The 18923-nt window shown below is 36.7% G+C and overlaps 1 protein-coding gene and 1 long non-coding RNA gene across 5 annotated transcripts in view; one reads left to right on the forward strand and one right to left on the reverse strand.

Annotated features, from left to right (window-relative positions):
- The window catches only part of BRCA2 (BRCA2 DNA repair associated), a 58452-nt gene extending 42249 nt beyond the window's left edge, over window positions 1-16203 (forward strand). For 2 of the 3 annotated variants that reach the window (XM_044249556.1, XM_044249557.1), the window contains 6 exons: window positions 2305-2503; window positions 2723-2886; window positions 3050-3188; window positions 12022-12266; window positions 13790-13936; window positions 15249-16203. In XM_044249556.1, coding sequence (XP_044105491.1) covers window positions 2305-2503; window positions 2723-2886; window positions 3050-3188; window positions 12022-12266; window positions 13790-13936; window positions 15249-15887 — 1533 coding nt within the window. In that variant the 3' untranslated portion in view covers window positions 15888-16203. Of the gene's footprint in view, window positions 1-2304; window positions 2504-2722; window positions 2887-3049; window positions 3189-12021; window positions 12267-13789; window positions 13937-15248 lie in introns of those variants that run through there. The other variant, XM_044249558.1, reaches the window with a different exon arrangement.
- Window positions 7-18896, reverse strand: LOC122907007. 2 transcript variants are annotated; one of them, XR_006384661.1, is made up of 4 exons: window positions 18801-18896; window positions 15442-15534; window positions 2619-2763; window positions 7-173 (listed from the first exon to the last, which is right to left on the reverse strand). It is a non-coding gene; the product is annotated as an uncharacterized LOC122907007 (long non-coding RNA). The 2 variants fall into 2 exon arrangements; XR_006384662.1 differs by lacking the exon at window positions 7-173 and adding an exon at window positions 2337-2410.
- Between the last annotated feature and the right edge of the window lie 27 nt (window positions 18897-18923).

The following is an 18923-nucleotide window of genomic DNA, read 5'->3' on the forward strand; positions in this document are numbered from 1 at the left end:
GGGAGAGTAAGAGGGCATCCTGGGAGGCTTAATCTTCCTCTTTTACAGAAGCTCTGGTTGGTCTTCTGGCCATCAGGGCAAGTGCTGTGCTGAAATAGTGTGTTTCTCCAAGAGGGTGTGTACATTTCTGGGGTCCTTGTGACTTGCCAGACCAGTGCAGTACATTTGCGATTCTATAAAAATGGAAGGTAGAAGGATTAAGTAATTTTATATGTTAAATAAATGTGGTTTAAAATACAGGCAAAACTTGTTTACATTTAAGGTAAAATAAGTATCTTCAAAGCATTGTCTCAGTTTCCATATGCTCACTTCTTTCTCACTTCTTTCTTCTTCAGTTACTATCTGAAGTTTATCTCCTAATCTTCTACCTTAAGAGTGTGTTGGTGGAAAAGTGTCCAAAGCATTAACCTGTGTTAGAATTATAGCTGTACCATTTATTAGCCAACAGGGCACAATATAGCTATAAAATGGGCATAAAATCAGTTGTTTAAGGATCAAATTAAATACTGTATATTATTTTATTTTTATGGAATTTATTTGAAGGAGGAAATAAGGGGGCAGAATAAGAGTTAGAAGACTAAGTTTGGGCGCCTGGGTGGCTCAGTGGGTTAAGCCGCTGCCTTCGGCTCAGGTCATGATCTCAGGGTTCTGGGATCGAGTCCCGCATCGGGCTCTCTGCTCAGCAGGGAGCCTGCTTCCCCCTCTCTCTCTGCCTGCCTCTCTGCCTACTTGTGATCTCTCTCTGTCAAATAAATAAATAAATAATCTTTTTAAAAAAAAAAAAAAAAAGAAGACTAAGTTGTAGGGGCACCTGGGTGGCTTAGTGGGTTAAGCTGCTGCCTTTGGCTCGGGTCATGATCTCAGGGTCCTGGGATCGAATCCCATATCAGGCTCTCTGCTCAGCAGGGAACCTGCTTCCCTCTCTCTCTCTCTCTGCCTGACTCTCTGTCCACTTATGATCTCTCTCTGTCAAATAAATAAAATCTTAAAAAAAAAAAAAGAAGAAGAAGAAGACTAAGTTGTAGACCCGGTCCTGCTACTCTGCAGCTGGACAGGTGATTTCTCTCTTGGGCCTCCCCACCACCTCTGTCAAGGGAAAGCCTGTGAGGGGCTTCTCACTAGGTCCTGAGAGTACATGATTCTGGAGATTTCACTTAGATACGATTTTCTTTGCAATTCTTGGAGGAAAAAGTAGCCATCCATTTCTTAAAGACCCTGCCCTGCCAAAGGGTTTGTTTTCAGTGACCATGTTGAATGTTGGGGGACTTTGTGTTTCAATTAAACATTGTCTGCATATTTAGGAAGACCTGTTCATGGGGGGCCTGGATGGCTCAGTGGGTTAAACTTCTGCCTTTGGCTCAGGTCATTATCGCAGAGTCCTGGGATGGAGCTGCACATCTCTCTGCTCAGCAGGGAGCCTTCTCCCTGCCCTCTCACCGCCTCTCTGCCTACTTGGGATCTCTGTCTGTCAAATAAATAAAATCCATTAAAAAAAAAAAAAGAAAAACCTGTTCAGGGAACCAAGATCCCATAGTGTCCCTTCCCAATATGAATTAGGCTATTAAGATGTGTGAGGCAGCTGCAGTCTAGTGTGTTGTGTGTCAGGATTCCATTTCCTCTTTGATTTTATTTTATTTTTTGTTTATTCATTCATTTTTGTTGTACTGGGTGTAGAGTCCCAAGAGATACAGCACTTTGCTAAAATGACCAGGAGAGAAGTGTGGAGGCACAAATAAGTGCTTATAGGGCGTGTCTGTTTTCAACAGTATCTACTGTTCCAGAGAGTTAATAAAATTATACTACCGCGGGTTAAGAATGAGAGCTCTTGAACTACCTCTGCCCGTACACCCCTGCAAGTTATTTATTTTCTCTGTACCTCAGTTTCATCTTCTATAACATGCAAGCAGTACTAGGGCCCACCTCATTGATTACTGTAAGGCCTAAATAAATTATTATATTTACCACGCACAGATCCATTCCTCAGATACAGGGAGCACTTAAATGTCAGCTGTTTATAATGTTGATGGTGGTTATGATTATTAGAGTATACTTTTAAGTAGGGGGTTGTCTTGGCCCTCGGGAAATTTGTCACAAAATAAGTGACAAATTTAAGGCACCTGAAAATATTTGTTATGTGATGAGCTGAGTATACTAGTCTCAATTTTTACATTGTCACATTGTTAAAGTGAATTAGAATTCTATTGTATTTTATACCCATTTAGACAGTTTCATTTACAGTGGGTGAGGTTTTTTGTTTGCTTTTTATTCTAATATCACTTGCCTTAATATATTAAATGATCCTAGGGTTACTTTAGTGAAGAGCAGTTAAGAGCCTTGAATAATCACAGACAGATGTTGAATGATAAGAAGCAAGCACAGATCCAGTTGGAATTCAGGAAGGCTATGGAATCTGCTGAGCAAGGAGAGCAAATTTTATCAAGGAATGTTACAACTGTGTGGAAGTTGCGTATCATAAGCTATGGGAAGAAAGAAAAAGATTCAGGTCAGTATATAAATTTTTTAAGTTAGAGTACTAATTAATAAAATGAGTTCAAATGGTACATAAAGTATAAAGTTAATGTATATCAGAAGAGCAGAAATGGGCTACCACTACCCACAAAACAATGGTAAAATCCTTGGATCTTTGATGTTATGGTATTTGTTTTACAAGAATTGTAATGCTTATCCGTTCTTCCATTATGTCTTTTTCCTCTTTATCTAGTTACATTGAGTATCTGGCGTCCGTCATCAGATTTATATTCCCTGTTAACAGAAGGAAAGAGATACAGAATCTATCATCTTGCAACATCACAATCTAAAAGTAAATCTGAAAAAGTTAACATACAACTAACAGCTACAAAGAAAACCCAGTATCAACAGCTACAGGTACAAACTTTTCATTATAGTTTTTTAATTTTGATGAATTATTAGCTTATAATATTAGCTTATATTAATATAGATTATATTAGTTTATATAATATTAGTTTATATGGCATATTAATTTATAGAATATATATATACACACATTGATTTTTTTTTTTCCTTGTAGGCTTCAGATGAAATCCTATGCCAAATTTATCAGCCAAGGGAGCCCCTTTACTTCAACAAACTATTGAGTCCAGACTTCCAACCACCTTGTTCTGAGGTGGACCTAGTAGGATTTGTAATTTCTATTGTGAAAAAAATAGGTAATAGAGAATGTGTTTTTAATAATAGCTTCTTATGGATGCTTTTGAAAAATAATAGTTTTTAAAATTTGTCTTTCTTAGGATTAATTGGAGTTACAAATCGGCAAATTTGGTGACTAATGATTTGAAAGTAGGCCTGTTTTAACCTTAATTCTTAATGAAAAGCAGTTCTGCATTACAACAGGGAAGGAACTTATATCCCAATTCAGTGCTACTTAATTTTAAAGAAATTGCTAGAAATGTTTTGTAGCATTTGAATGATAACTAGACAAATAATTATAATCTCCCTCTGCAGTTTCCTGAGCTTTCAAGCCTCTACCTCCGCTTCTCTGCAGTATCTCTCATCATAGGGACTAAAGCCTTTTGTTCTAAAACCTACTTTGTTTAGTGTGGCTCCTCCTACTTGTTAATTGTTATTTCTTGTTTATATGGTACTTCTTTTCCCCAGTCTTATTTTTAACCCACCAGTGTCTTTGTATTTAAATTGGGCCTCTGACAGCATGGTTGGATCTTGTTTTCTTATCAGTCTGAGGGCCTGCCTGTCTTTTAACTGGTTTGTTTAATCTGATCAGCTTTAATGTAGTAATTGATACGGTTTGGGTTAAAATCTACCACCTTGCTAGCTGTTTTCCCCTTGTCCTATTTGGTTCCTTGTATTGGTAGGCTATTCTCTGCGATGTTTATGCACATTTTATAGCAGCCATTGTTTCAGACTCTCACTTTAAGAATGCTTGTATAGCAGAAAATCTTGGAAGGACAGAAACCTTTTCTGCCTCCTACATAGAGGGCAGATTTGTTTCTCAACCAGGAAATGTGATCCCTTTTTCTGAGTTTGGCTTTTTTGTTTATTTTCATTGCTGTTGTTCTTGTTTAGATTCCACATGTAAGCAAGATTCTGATTGTACTTTGATGGAGGTGTACAGTATAGGTAGTGTAAAGAGAGGACTCAAGAAGTCAATGCCTAGGTGTTTGGTTTGAGCACCTGGGAAAAGAATTGCCATTTATTGAGAGAGGAAGAGGGCAAGAAAAACAGGTATGTGTTGACGGTCAGGAGCTCAGTTTGGTCAGTTAAGTTTTAGGCACTTAATCGAAACAAAGATTTCTCCTTGACTAGCCCTTTATCTATTGTGTCATTTGCAAATATCTTCTCCCATTCTGTCAGTTGTCTTTTGGTTTTGTTATTTCCTTTGCTGTACAAAAGTTTTTTTTTTCTGATGAAGTCCCAATAGTTCATTTTTACCCTTGCTTCCCTTGCCTTTGGTGATGTTTCTAGGAAGAATTTGCTGCAGCTGATGTTGAAGAGGTTGCTGCCTGTGTTCTCCTCAGGGATTTTGATGGATTCCTGTTTCACACTGAGGTCTTTCATCCATTTTGAGTCTATTTTTGTGTGTGGTGTAAGGAAATGATCCAATTTCATTCTTCTGCATGTGGCTGTCCAATTTTCCCAACACCATTTGTTGAAGAGACTGTCTTTTTTCCATGGGACATTCCTTCCTGCGTTGTTGAAGATTAATTGACCATAGAGTTGAGGGTCCATTTCTGGGCTCTCTATTCTGTTCCACTGATCTATGGGTCTGTTTTTTGTGCCAATACCGTACTGTCTTGATGATTACAGCTTTGTAATAGAGCTTGAAGTCTGGAATTGTGATACTGCCAACTTTGCTTTTCTTTTTCAACATTCCTCTGGCTATTTGGGGTCTTTCCTGGTTCCACATAAATTTTAGGATTATTTGTTCCATTTCTTTGAAAAAAAATTGGTAGTATTTTGATTGGGATTGCATTAAATGTGTAGATTGCTTTAGGTAGCAAAGACATTTTCACAGTATTTATACTTCCAATCCAAGAGCATGGAACGTTTTTCCATTTCTTTGTATCTTCCTCAATTTCACTCATGAATAATTTTTAGTTTTCTGGGTACAAATACTTTGCCTCTTTGGTTAGGTTTATTCCTAGGTATCTGATGGTTTGGAGTACAATTGTAAATGGGATCCACTCAATTTCTCTTTCTTCTGTCTTGTTGGTATATAGAAATGCAACTGATTTCTGTGGATTGATTTTACTGAATTCTTGTATGAGTTCTAGAAGTTTTGGAGTGGCGTCTTTGGGTTTTCCACATAAAGTGTCACGTCATCTGCAAAGAGTGAGTTTGACTTCTTTGCCAATCTGGATGCCTTTTATTTCTTTTTGTTGTCTGATTGCTGAGGCTAGGACTTCCAGTACTATGCTGAATAGTAGTGGTGATAGTGAACATCCCTGCCATCTTCCTGAACCTAAGGGAAAAGCTCTCAGTTTTTCCCCATTGAGAATGATACTCACTGTGGGTTTTTCATAGATGGCTTTGAAATTGAGGTATTGACCCTCTATCCCTACACTGAAGAGTTTGAATCAAGAAAGGATGCTGTACTTTGTTGAATGCTTTTTCTACATCTATTGAGAGTATCATATGGTTCTTGTTCTTTCTTTTATTAATGTATTGTATCATACTGATTGATTTGCAGATGTTGAACCAACCTTGCAGCCCAGGAATAAATCCCACTTGGTCGTGGTGAATAATCCTTTTAATGTATTGTTGGAACCTATTGGCTAGTATTTCAGTGAGAATTTTTGCATCTGTGTTCATCAGGGATATTGGTCCGTAATTCTCCTTTTTGGTGGGGTCTTTGGTTTTGGGATCAAGGTAATGCTGGCTTCATGAAATGATTTTGGAAGTTTTCCTTCTGTTTCTATTTTTTGGAACAGTTTCATAAGAATAGGTATTTTTCTTTAAATGTTTGGTAGAATTCCACTGGGAAGCCATCTGGCCCTGGGTTCTTGTTTGTTGGGAGATTTTTGATTACTGCTTCACTGTCCTTGCTGGATATGGGTTTGTTCAGATTTTCTATTTCTTCCTGGTTCACTTTTGGTAGTTTATATATCTCTAGGAAAGCATCCATTTTTTCCAGATTGTCTAAAATTTGTTGGCATATAGTTGCTTATAATATGTTCTTATAATTATTTGTATTTCTTTGGTGGTGGTTGTGATCTCTCCTCTTTCATTCATGATTTTATTAATTTGGGTCCTTTCTCTTTTCTTTTTAATAAGTCTGATCAGGAGCTTATCACTCTTATTAATTCTTTCAAAGAACCAGCTCCTAGTTTCATTGATTGGTTCTACTGTTCTTTTGATTTCTGTTTCATTCATTTGTGCTCCTATCTTTACTGTTTCTCTTCACCTGCTGGGTTTAGGCTTTATTCGCTGTCCTTTCTCCAGCTCCTTTAGGTATAGGATTAGGTTCTGTATTTGAAACTTTTTTTGTTTCTTGAGAAAGGCATGTATTCCTATATATTTCTCTATTAGGACCATCTTTGCTGCATCCCTAAGATTTTGAGCCAGGTGTGTTTTTATTTTGATTTTCTATGGAATTTTTTAAATTCTTCTTTAATTTTCTGGCTGACCCATTCTTTTTTTTTTTTTTTTTTTTTTAAGATTTTATTTATTTATTTGACAGACAGAGATCACAAGTAGGCAGAGAGGCAGGCAGAGAGAGAAAGAGGAGGAAGCAGGCTCCCTGCTGAGCAGAGAGCCCGATGCGCAGCTCAATCCCAGGACCCCGGGATCATGACCTGAGCTGAAGGCAGAGGCTTTAACCCATTGAGCCACCCAGGTGCCCCTGACCCATTCATTCTTTAAGAGGATACTCTTTAGCCCCCATGTATTTGAGTTCTTTCCAACTTTTCCCTTGTGATTGAGTTCTAGTTTCAAAGCATTGTGGTCTGAAAATATGCAGAGAATGATCAGTCTTCTGGTACCAGATAAGACCTGATTTTGACCCAGGATGTGATCTCTTCTGGAGAATGATGCATGTGCACTAGAGAAGAATGTGTATTCGGTTGCTTTGGGATGGAATGTTCTGAATGTATCTACGAAGTCCATCTGGTCCAGTGTGTCATTTAAAGCCCTTATTTGCTTGTGGACCTTTTGCTTAGATGACCTATCCATTGCAGTGAGGGGGATGTTAGAGTACCCTACTATTACTGCATTGTTACTGATGTGTTTCTTTGATTTTGTTATTAATTGGCTTATATAATTGGCTGCTCCCATGTTAAGGGCATAAATATTTACAATTTTTAGATCTTGTTGGATAGACCCTTTAAGTATGATAATAGTGTCCTTTGTCATCTATTATAGTCTTTGGCTTAAAGTCTGATTTGTCGGATATAAGGATCTCCACCCCAGCTTTCTTTTGATGTGCATTAGCTTGGTAAATTGTTTTCCACCCCCTCACTTTAAATCTGGAGGTTTCTTTGGATCTCAAAGGAGTCTCTTGCAAACAGCATATCGATAGGTCTTATTTTTTTATCCAGTTTAATACCCTGTGTCTTTTGATTGGGACATTTAGCCCATCTTCATTTGGAGTAACTATTGAAAGATATGAATTTAGTGCCATTGTATTGCCTGTAAGGTAACTGTTACTGTATATTGTCTCTGTTCCTTCCTGGTCCATGTTACTTTAAGGCTCTCTCTTTGCTTAGAGGATCCCTTTCAATATTTGTTGTAGGCTGGTTTGGTGATTGCAAATTCTTTTAGTCTGTTTGTCCTGGAAGCTTTTTTTTTTTTTTTTTTTTTTTTAATTTCTTTTCAGTGTAATAGTATTCATTGTTTTTGCACCACACCCGTTGCTCCATGCAATACGTGCCCTCCCTAATACCCATCACCTGGAAGCTTTTTATCTCTCCTTCTATTTTCAATGACAGCCTAGCTGGATATAGTATTCTTGGCTGCATATTTTTCTCGTTTAGTACCCTGAATGTAACATGCCAGTCCTTTCCGGCCTGCCAGGTCTCTGTGGATGTTTCTACCTTTGTAGGTTACAGACCTCTTGTCCTGAGCTGCTTTCAGGATTTTCTCTTTGTCTCTGAGATTTATAAGTTTATCTGTTAGATATTGATTTTGAGGGGATTCTCTGGGCCTCCTGGATTTTGACGCCTGTTTCCTTCCACAAATTAGGGAAGTTAGCCACTATAATTTGCTCTAATATACCTTCTGCCTCTCTCTTCTTCTTCTAGGATCTCAATTATTCTTTTTTTTTCTTTATGGTATCACTTATCTCAAATTCTCCCCTCATGATCCAATAGTTGTTCATCTCTCTTTTTCTCAACTTCTTTATTCTCCATCATTTGGTCTTCTGTATCACTAACTCTCTCTTCTGCCTCATTTATCCTAGCAGTGAGAGTCTCCATTTTTTTTTATTATACCTCATTAATAGCCTTTTTGATTCTGATGTGGTTATATTCTCTCTCTTCAGAAAGGGATTCTCTAATATCTTTTTTGCATTTTTTCAAGCCCAGCTAGTGTCTTTATAATTGTCAATCGGAACTCTAGTTCCAACATCTTACTAATGTCCATGTTGATTAGCTCCCTTGCAGTTGGTATTGTCTTTTTTCTTTTTTTTGAGGTGAGTTTTTTCTGTTTTGTCATTTTTTCAGGAGAAGAATAGATGAATGAGAGAACAAAATGTTAAAAGGGTAACAGCAACCTCTGAAAAATATATCGTAAATAAATCAGAAGAGAGGTGAATTGGGGCAGGGAGGGGAGAAAGGGGAAAAAAAGAATATAATCATGCTGATGAATAGAACAGAGCCCAAACTGGATTTAGGGTGTATTTTGGTCTGTTAGAAGAAACTGCCACCCAAAATAGAACAGAAAGAAAAACATAAATATATATACATACACACACACACACACACACACACACAAGAGTAAGTACAATGAAGGGATGGAATATGACTGTAAAAATGAAAATTCAAAAAGATTTTAAAAAAGAAATTGATAAGAAGTTGGTTGAAAAAAGAAAATTTTTTTAAAAAAGAGAATATGATCAGGCAGGTGAATAGAACAAAGCCTAACACTAGATTTAAGGTATATTTTGGTGTGTTAGAAAAATCTGCATCCCAAAATTTTAAAGAAAGAAAAATGTATGTGTATGTATGTGTGTGTGTATGTATGTATATATATATATATATTAAATAAGGTTAAATAAAATGAAGCGATAGAATATGACTATAAAAATCAAAATTAAAGATTTTTGAAAAAGAATTATAAGTTGGTTGAAAAAGGAAAGAAAAATAAAAAAAGAAATAGAGAAAGAAAAGAATTTAAAAATTTACTTTGAACGACTAAAGAATCATGGGGGGGAAGCCATGAATTCTATGTGCTATATTCCCCTAGTGCTGGAACTTTGTGGTTCTCATTGATCAGTAAACTTGGTCTTGGCTGTATGTTCTTGCTGATATTCTAAGGGAGGGGCCTCTTGCAGTGATTCTCAAATGTCTTTGCCCGAGGCAAAATTGCACCACCCTTGCCAGGGGCCAAGCTAAGTAATCTGTTTGGGTTTGTTTTCTGTAGCTTTTGTTCCCTAAAAGAGTTCCTTACAGATTTAGAGGACTGGAAAGAAAATGCAGCCTCCCAATCTCTGTCCTTAGAGGAGCTGAGAGCTGGGGCGGGCACCTCCTCAGTGTGTCCTCAGAGAAAAGCAGTCAGTCGCTCCTGTTTCCCTGGTCTCTGGCCACACTCTGTGTTCACCCAGCCTATGACTGAGCATTTCTATCTCTGGTGCACGGCCCTGTTTGGAGCCTCCAAACCCAGCAGATTACTGTGGTGGGCTTCTGTGCTGCTCCTCCTGGAAGAGGAAAGAGGATTCTCCCCAGATCTGCTGCTTGTTGGGCCTCTTAGTTTTTTACATAGTATCAGGTCATCTGCAAATAGTTTTACTTCTTCCTGACCAGTTTAGATGATGTCTTTTCTTTCTCTCTCTCTCTCTTTTTTTTTTGGGTCTGAGTGCTGCAGCTAGGACTTCTAGTACTGTGTTGAATAAAAGTAGAGAATGTGGGCGTCCTTGTCTTATTCCTGACCTTAGGAGAAAACCTCTCTCTCACTAGTGAATATAATGCTAGCTATTTGTTTTTCATATATGGCCTTTATTATGTTGGAGTATGTTCCCTCTAACCCTACTTTTTTGAGGATTTTTATCATGAATGTATATTGTACTTTTTCAGATCTTTTTTCTGCATCTGTTGAGGTGTCATATGGTTTTTAGCCTTTCTCTTATTGATGTGATATATCATGATGATTGATCTGTGAATACTGAAGCACCCTTTTATCCCAGAAATAAATCCCAGTTCGTTGTAGTGAATTTTTAAAAATGTATTGTTGGATTCAGTTTCTTAATATTTTCCTGAGTATTTTTACATCCATGTTCATCAGGGAATAAATTTCAAAGTCCTCCTCTCTCCTATTTTTTTGGAATAGTTTAAGAAAAAGAGGTAGTTGTTCCTATTTAAATGTTTGGTAGAACTCACCTGTGAAGCCATTTGATCGTAGACTTTTGATTATTGGGAATTTTTTTATTACTTTTTCAGTTTCATTGCTGTTAATCAGTCTGTTCAAATTTTCTGTCTTCCTGATTCAGTTTCAGGGGCATCTTGGTGGCTCAGTCAGTTAAGTGTCTGCCTTCATCTCAGGTCATGATCCCGTGGTCCTGGAATCAAGTCCCACATTGGGCTCCCTGCTCAGTGGGGAGCCTGCATCTCCCTTTCCCTGCTGCTTGTGCTCTCTCTCTCTCTCTCTCTCAAATAAATAAAAACTTTAAAAAAAAAAAAAAAGGAAAGTTACATGTTTCTGAGAATGTATATGCATTTCTTCTAGGTTGTCTAATATGTTGGCATATAATTTTTCATTGTTCTCTTAATAATCCTTTGTATTTTTTTGGTGTCAGTTATTATTCTCCTTCATTTGTGATTTTGTTTGCATCTTTTTTTTTTTTTTTTGATGAGTCTGGCTTCATCCTGGTTTATCAATTTTATCTTTTCAAACTAGCTTCTGGTTTCATTGATTTTTTTTTTCTCATTTATTTCTGCTCTAATCTATATAATTTCTTTTGTACTACTGGCTTTGAGTTTTGTTCTTTTTCTATTTCCTTTAGGTTATTGGTAATTTTTCCTGTTTCTAGAAGTAGGCCTGTATTGCTATAAACTTCCCTCTTTAGAACAGCTTTGCTTCATCCCAAAGATTTTAGACCGTTGTGTTTTCAGAGCATTTCCTCATTCTTTTGTACAGCTGCATAGTACAGCATTGCCTGAATATGCCATACTACTCTCCAGTAATATAGGCTACTTTAAATCATTTATAATTACCTACAAATGGTGCTTCAGTGAATAAGCTCATACAGCATATTTTCATGATTCTTGTTCGTACATATCTCACTGTTATTGGAAATACATCTTCAGAATAGAGTACTAGAAGTGGGGTTGCTGGGTGGTAAGAGTGCATCACTTTGCTGGGTTCTACCAATTTTTTTTCTCCAGAAGATTGCACAAATTTGTATTCCCACCAGCAGTGCATACCTGCTTCCCCATGGCCTCATTAATAGAATATGTTGTCATATTGGCATTAAAATTTAGCATAATGACCAACAGGTTGTTTTGGAAATCCTAAGCTTTCTCTAAATTTAGTTATTTTGATTTCTTTTTACCATTAGCATACCAAAACAAATGGGCATATTAGAAGTTCCTTGCATTTTTTAAATTTATCTAACATAGGGGCGCCTGGGTGGCTCAGTGGTTTAAGCCTCTACCTTCAGCTCAGGTCATGATCTCAGGGTCCTGGGATCGAGCCCCACATCGGGCTCTCTGCTCAGCAGGGAGCCTGCTTCCCCCTTCTCTCTCTCTGCCTGCCTCTCTGCCTACTTGTGATCTCTCTCTATCAAATAAATAAATAAATAATCTATTAAAAAATCATTTAAAAAAATTTATCTAACATATATAATGAAGTGAGTGTTTTGTTTTGTTTCTTTAGGTCTTGCTCCTTTGGTCTATTTGTCAGATGAATGCCATAATTTATTGGCAATAAAGTTTTGGATCGATCTTAATGAGGACATTATTAAACCTCACACCTTAATTGCTGCAAGCAACCTCCAGTGGCGACCAGAAGCCAAATCAAGAATTCCTACTTTATTTGCTGGAGATTTTTCCAGGTTTTCTGCCAGTCCAAAGGAGGGCCATTTTCAAGAGATATTCCACAAAATGAAAAATACCATTGAGGTAAAATTACTTTGTGCATTACCACGCATTTTAGTATTTTCCTGTTTTGATGGTCAAATATTAAGGAAATGGTGGCTTCTATGAAAATTGGATAGTTGAGATATGATGTAATGAGGTTTCATCCTGTGTAAATTGCTCACAAACCTGAGGAGATAGGAGGACAACAGCTGGGAGAAGATGATTTGGAGGGGACCGAGTGAGGGGAAATTGTGAGGAGGACATTCAGAGCTACATGGTTCAGAGCAGTTGGTAGTAGTTAGTTAATAACATGCAGATTCCAAATTTACATTTTAAATTCCATATCTAGTATTTTATAGTTTGTATCTGTCTTTGATTTGAAATACTCCCAAATAGGAGAACACTGAAATTATTTTCCCTGGATAATGTATGCACTTTGTGCTTAAGTTTATATAGACAGCAAGTAATAATAATATTAGCTAAAGTTTAAAGTGCTTATTGTGTGTCAGGCCTTGTTCCAAGCCTGTCACATTTACTTCTGTCACCAACCGTATGAAGTATGGGGCTTTTTTTTATTTTATTGATGAAAAACAGAGAGGTTAAGTCACACAGCCAAGTTGTTAGAAGCAGGATTCATACTTTAAGCCATCTAAATGTGTAGCCCAAACTATTAACTACTTTGCAGTGCTGCCTTCCAATAAAATTTTGGATTTTATAAATTGCTAACTAGTAAAGAATCTTCAAGATAAGCCTCTTTAATATTTGAAATGTGTTACTCAAAATATATGTAAATAAAATTATGTTATAAAAAACATTAGAGTAGCTAGCTTTGTGAAGGAAGTTGGTATGATATTTTACCTAAAGACTCAATACACATAGTGAAGAATAACACCCTGATTTATCTGGCTTCTAAATTGGAAGGTGGAGTGGGGGGTTGTCATTATTTGGATCCCATACAGAGTACATCCAGATTTTCTGAGACTGTTCAAGGGCAGTTCAGAGACAATTGACTCTCATTGACATAGCATTTTCAAGTTTTATAAAATAATATCATGAACTAAGTTAAATCCTATAAAATTGCTGGTATTTGACCAATTGTAAAAACAACAGTTTTATGTGGTTTAACCTACATTTTGTTTAAGTTGATTATTAAAACAGACATGAGGTGATTCTCTCATTTTACTACTAACCTAAGGCCTACTCTTTAGATGTTAGATGGTTTACAGCTATCAGGTAAGAAATAGAACTGGACCTTGAGACCATCTTCTAGCTCCAAATCCAGTATCATGTGAAACCTTACTTATTAAACTGGATGACTGGAAAGACCTCTCCTATCTCTTTCCTTCCCTGACATACAGACTCCCTCTCTCTCTCCACCAACCATGTTGGCTTTGCATTTTTACAGTGGTAGATTGTTTGACAATTGCGGTCAAATTTGGGGTGTGTCATTCTTTTTCTTCTCGTCTGAACCTTTTATTTCTGGTTTTAAAAGTAACATTTTCTGAAAACATGAATATGTACATTTTCATTTTACAAAACAGTTCTTTTCCCATTTATTTTCTTAGAATATTGGTATGTTTTGCAATGATGCAGAAAACAAACTTATGCATATACTTGATGCAAACGCTCCCATGTTGTCCACCCCGACTAAAGACTATGCTTCAGAGCCATACACTGCTCAAACAGTCCTTGGCATGGGAAATAAATTTCTGGTAAGTTAATGCAGATTTAAGGAATTTTGTAAGTATTATAAATGAAGGCAATAATATGTTTTGGTGTATACCTAGTAAACATGGTAAAATGTAATTAAACTTACCTAGAAAGTATAGTCGATTGTTACCTGACTCCTGTAAACTAGGTTATCTAGAAATTCTATCTTATCAAAGCCAGAATGTAACATTCTTTGGGGCCAAATTTTACAAACAGGTGCTTTCATGTTTTGCTTTGCAAGTACATGTGATGGAAAATACTTTGCTTGTGTCCTTTTGTTCGAAGCACTGTTCTATACAGTTAGGGTTGTTTCTAAACTCAGTTTGATTTAACTCTTTAAATCACAGTACATGCATATCAAGCCATAAGGTCTGAATACTGGTTGATGAGTAAGTAGCTAACAGTTGCTAAGTGTATATATATTAACTCACTTAATCTTCACAGCAATCCAAGGGATGGAAATTATCTCCATTTTACAAATGAGGAAACTATGGCCTAGAGAGGTTGAACAATTGCCTAAAGTCACAAAACTAGAAAAGTATACCTACGGGAACCCAGTCAGTCTGTGCTCTTAAAATGGTTTAAGAATGCTTATCTTTATTTAAACTGTTAATCAGTTATTAATAAAGAGGGGCATCTGGGTGGTTTAGTCATTAAGCAACTGCCTTCAGCTCAGGAGTCCTGGGATCAAGCCCCATACCAGGCTCCCTGCTCAACGTGGAGCCTGCTTCTCCCTCTCCAGCTCTCCCTACCTATGTTCCCTCTCTCGCTATGTTTCTGTCAAATAAATAAAAAAAATCTTTAAATAAATAAGTAAATAAACTGTTAAAAAAAAGAAAAGATTAGTGCATATGTCCCCCTACCCCCTTTTTTGTCTTTTAGTACGATTAGTCTTCATTCTTCTTTCTTTTCGTGTCATTTTTATATCCTTTTATGCAAAACTGTTTCCTTCTGGAAGGAGCACAACCATATAAATGTCTCTTGGGATCATCTGACCTGTGAGTCATGAGGGGAGTGACAAAGTTTGTGGTATTTGTGTGCTTAAATATCTCTAGTGAGGGATGTATGAGTGGCTCAGTCAGTTAAGTATCTGACTGGTTTCAGCTCGGGTCAGGATCTCAGAGTTGGAATTGAGCAATGCATCGGGCTTCACACTTAGTGGGGAGTCTGCTTGAGACTCTCTCTCCCTTTCTGTCTGGCCCCCCCCTCAAATAAATAAATGAATCTTTTAAAAAATTCTAATGAGAAGCTAATTTGATGATGTTTTATATATTAGTGCATAATTATCTAGGCTGCTTTTTGTCTTTTTATTAGATGTCTTCTCCCAGTGGTGAGATGAATTACCAGAGTCCTTTATCACTTTCTAAGCTGAAAGAGAAGTCTGTTCCCACACCTGGATCAGCCCAAATGACTTCAAAGTCTTATCATAAAGGGGAGAAAGAGATGGATGACCCAAAAAATTGCAAGAAGAGAAAAGCCTTAGATTTTTTGAGTAGACTGCCTTTACCTCCACCTGTCAGTCCCATCTGTACATTTGTTTCTCCAGCTGCACAGAAGGCATTTCAGCCACCACGGGCTTGTGGCACCAAATATGAAACACCTATAAGGAAGAAAGAGTTGAATTCTCCTCAGATGACTCCACTCAAATTGAATGACCTTTCCCTTTTGGAAAGTGATTCAATAGCAGATGAAGAACTCGCACTGATCAACACTCAAGCCCTTTTGTCAGGTTCGGCAGGAGAAAATCAACTTATGTCTCTCAGTGACTCCACTAAGACTGCTCCTGAGAACTTAAAAGATTATGTCAGGCCAAAAAGGCATTCTCTGGCATCTGGGGCAAAAGGATGCTGGAGCCCCCAAGCCCACACCGAAGAGCGGGAGACCAATGTGCAAGACGCAAGTCCTGTGAAAAGGGCATCTGTGAGACTGCAAAGGCAACAAAAACAAAAATGACAATAAATCAGTTACTGATTCAGCCTTTCCAACTTGTAGAAAATATGGCTTCAACCTGTCAGGATTTGCATATTGAGAAGAAAAAGGACCCTTGTGCTTTGTCTATCTCAGGAATGCCCCTGGCCTGTCTCTGTAATGATATGCTCTAATTTCAGTTATATGTCTGAAAGTTGACTGTGTATTTATTTATTAACTAATCAAGAAAAAAATATGACAGGATTTGATCACTGGATTTGATCAGGTATATTTTACAAAGTAAACATAACTTTTTCTTTAATTTGTGTCCCTAATTAAATGAAACTAAGGTTTCTAAGTAGTTATTCTGACTCCTGTAATTCCTTTTAGTTTCGTTCCTATTTTAGGTAGTTTTGTTTTGTTTTGTTTTGTTTTTCAGAGGTAACACACTACAAACCACTTTTCCTTAACAAATGGTTCTCATATAGTTCTATCCTGATAAAAAATCAGGAGTAAGAAACAACAGTGGTGTTTTCTTTAGACCAATTCTTCAACTTTAAGTCAACATAACTGCAAGAAAAACAGAATCTTCAACATCATTCTTTTTTATGAGTCCAGTGGGATCACTGAATTATTGTAATTAAAAATTCAAATGCTTTAAATCAGATTTCATAGTGTTCATTTTTTTTTTTTAACAAAATGATCACCTGCAACTTAAGAGAAAATCTTTCAAATTGGCAACACTTCTACCTGCTTTATTTTTAGCCCTATCATAGGACTCAGCAAGTACTTCCTTCATACCTGGTTTTCTCTAACCACCAAGGCAGACAGTAATGGATCAATATAAGAGGACATTCTCATCTGTTATCTTCCTACACTTAATAGAGAAAAGAGAATGCATTTCTAATAGGAGCTAGTAGCATGGAGAAGCTCTTTAATCAGGTCTGTTAATATGTCTTAAATTTATATAAAATACCATGTTTTTGAATCTAATAAACACATTTTAAACCCAAGAATAAATCTTTTAAGCAGGTTTTTTCTTTTATAACTGTGATCCATGATTTTTCTCCCCTCTAAAAATTAACATAATAAACAGTCCATTCTGCAGTTTTTAACTGAGGTGTTCTGCCAGTCTTATTAGTATGTGATTTAAGTTTTGTTCATGAAACAAAAAACATAAAACAATTTAGACCAATTCCACCTGGGTGGCTCAGTGGGTTAAAGCCTCTACCTTTGGCTCAGGTCATGATCCTGGGGTCCTGGGACCGAGCCCCACGTGGGGCTCTCTGCTAAGTGGGAAGTCTGCTTCCTCCTCTCTCTCTCTCTGCCTGCCTCTCTTACTTGTGATCTCTGTCAAATGAATAAATTTTTTAAAATCTTAAAAAAAAAAAAAAAAAACCAATTTGGTCCTCACATCCCAATCATTTTCCAAGCAATCCACTGTAGAACAGGGAATAAAACTTGAATCTCAGGTGAACAAAAAGAACTATAAGAATTTTACTTGAATTATAAGAATTTTATCTTCTTTTTTTCATTCCTAGAAAACCTGAATTACTAGAACTTCCTCCATTCTTCATTACCATTTTGATCATAGAGATATCTCATGCACGCACTCCATTTTTATATGTTGTAAGTAATATAGTAATATTTTTATACATTGTAAGTAATAGAGCTGCATGAGCAAACTATGAGGCTTAAGTATATGTGGATATTATTCCCTAAGTAGAGACAATGATGACAAAGTCAAGAGTATACACTGTGTAATAAGGGATAAAATGTAAAAGCAACTTGTGTTATTCAACAATCACTTAATGAGAGCCTGTCTTGTACAAAAAGCCCTCTGCCAGCTATATGAATGATGCAAATATTCGTAATACAAAACATTAGAGGCTAAAGTTGAGTGTTCAAAAAATTATATATGAATTAGGAAACTTGAGAGAATGAATAGATCACTTCTAGCTAGGATAAAGCTGGCAGCATTTAATCCTTTTAATGTTTCCAAAGCAAGTATTTCAGGAGTCATATGGGGGTGGGGGGAGACAAATAGGGAAACTACTCTTCTGAGCGCTTTAAAAGCTCTGGATCTAAACCTGGGGCCACTTCATAATGGTTGCATAGCAGTAAGATTTCAGTCATGTCAGGTATTGAAATGTTAAAGTAACAGCCTTTCTAATGTGCACAGATCAAATAATTTGAGCATATGAAATACAAGGTTGCTCTTGTCTTTACCTTTATGTCTCCTATTTATTAAAGGAGATGGGCAAACAAGTTTAGGATATAGAAAACTGGTTCTTAATATGGTAGAATTCTAGGGTATTTAGGTAATTAATTTTTTATATCGTTGAACCAGAAAAAGTGTAGATTCAATGACAAATCCATAGAAAGCAATACCATATATAATTTTTAATAACCATAAAAGCACCATTATATAGGACACTTAAAATAATATTTCACAGAACATTAGAAAGAAGCTGTTGGCCAACAAGAAATAAAGCATACATCCTATATGGTCTTATTTATCATGGTCTCACACCAAATTAATCTTATTCTAACCTGTTGAGATTTAACTTGGAATCATAAATTCAGAATTGGTATAAGAGGGACATTCCAGAGTTGTGGCAGAACTTTATTGTCTTAATGCTACATAAAACCCCAAGACTGGTCATTTTCCAATGGGCATGGCTTTGACATACCCTTGTATGATTTCTGTCTTGGGGTGTTTAATTATTTGCACTCCCAAACATTTGGGCAGCCATCTGATCACACACGTTTATTAATAGGCATAATTTTTTAAATTGCTTAACTTTTCCTCTTAAAAATTCATGTTTTATAAAGTCAGGATTCTTTTATTTACATGGTTAGCACAACAGCCAAAAGTTAATCAGGTTTACTCTTATTCAGTAAAGTGGTAGTTAAAACCAAGATGTGACTTTAAATAATGACACTGATTTTCCTCACCTTGTACAGCTGTTAAGGATCTGACAGGGGCTCCTGGGTGGTTCAGTCGGTAGCGCACCCAACTCTTGATTTCAGCTCAGGTCATATCTCAGGGTCATGAGACTGAGCCCAACAGTGGGCTCC

Source organism: Neovison vison, chromosome 5, assembly GCF_020171115.1.
Source record: "Neovison vison isolate M4711 chromosome 5, ASM_NN_V1, whole genome shotgun sequence".
Classification (NCBI taxonomy): Eukaryota; Metazoa; Chordata; class Mammalia; order Carnivora; family Mustelidae; genus Neogale; species Neogale vison.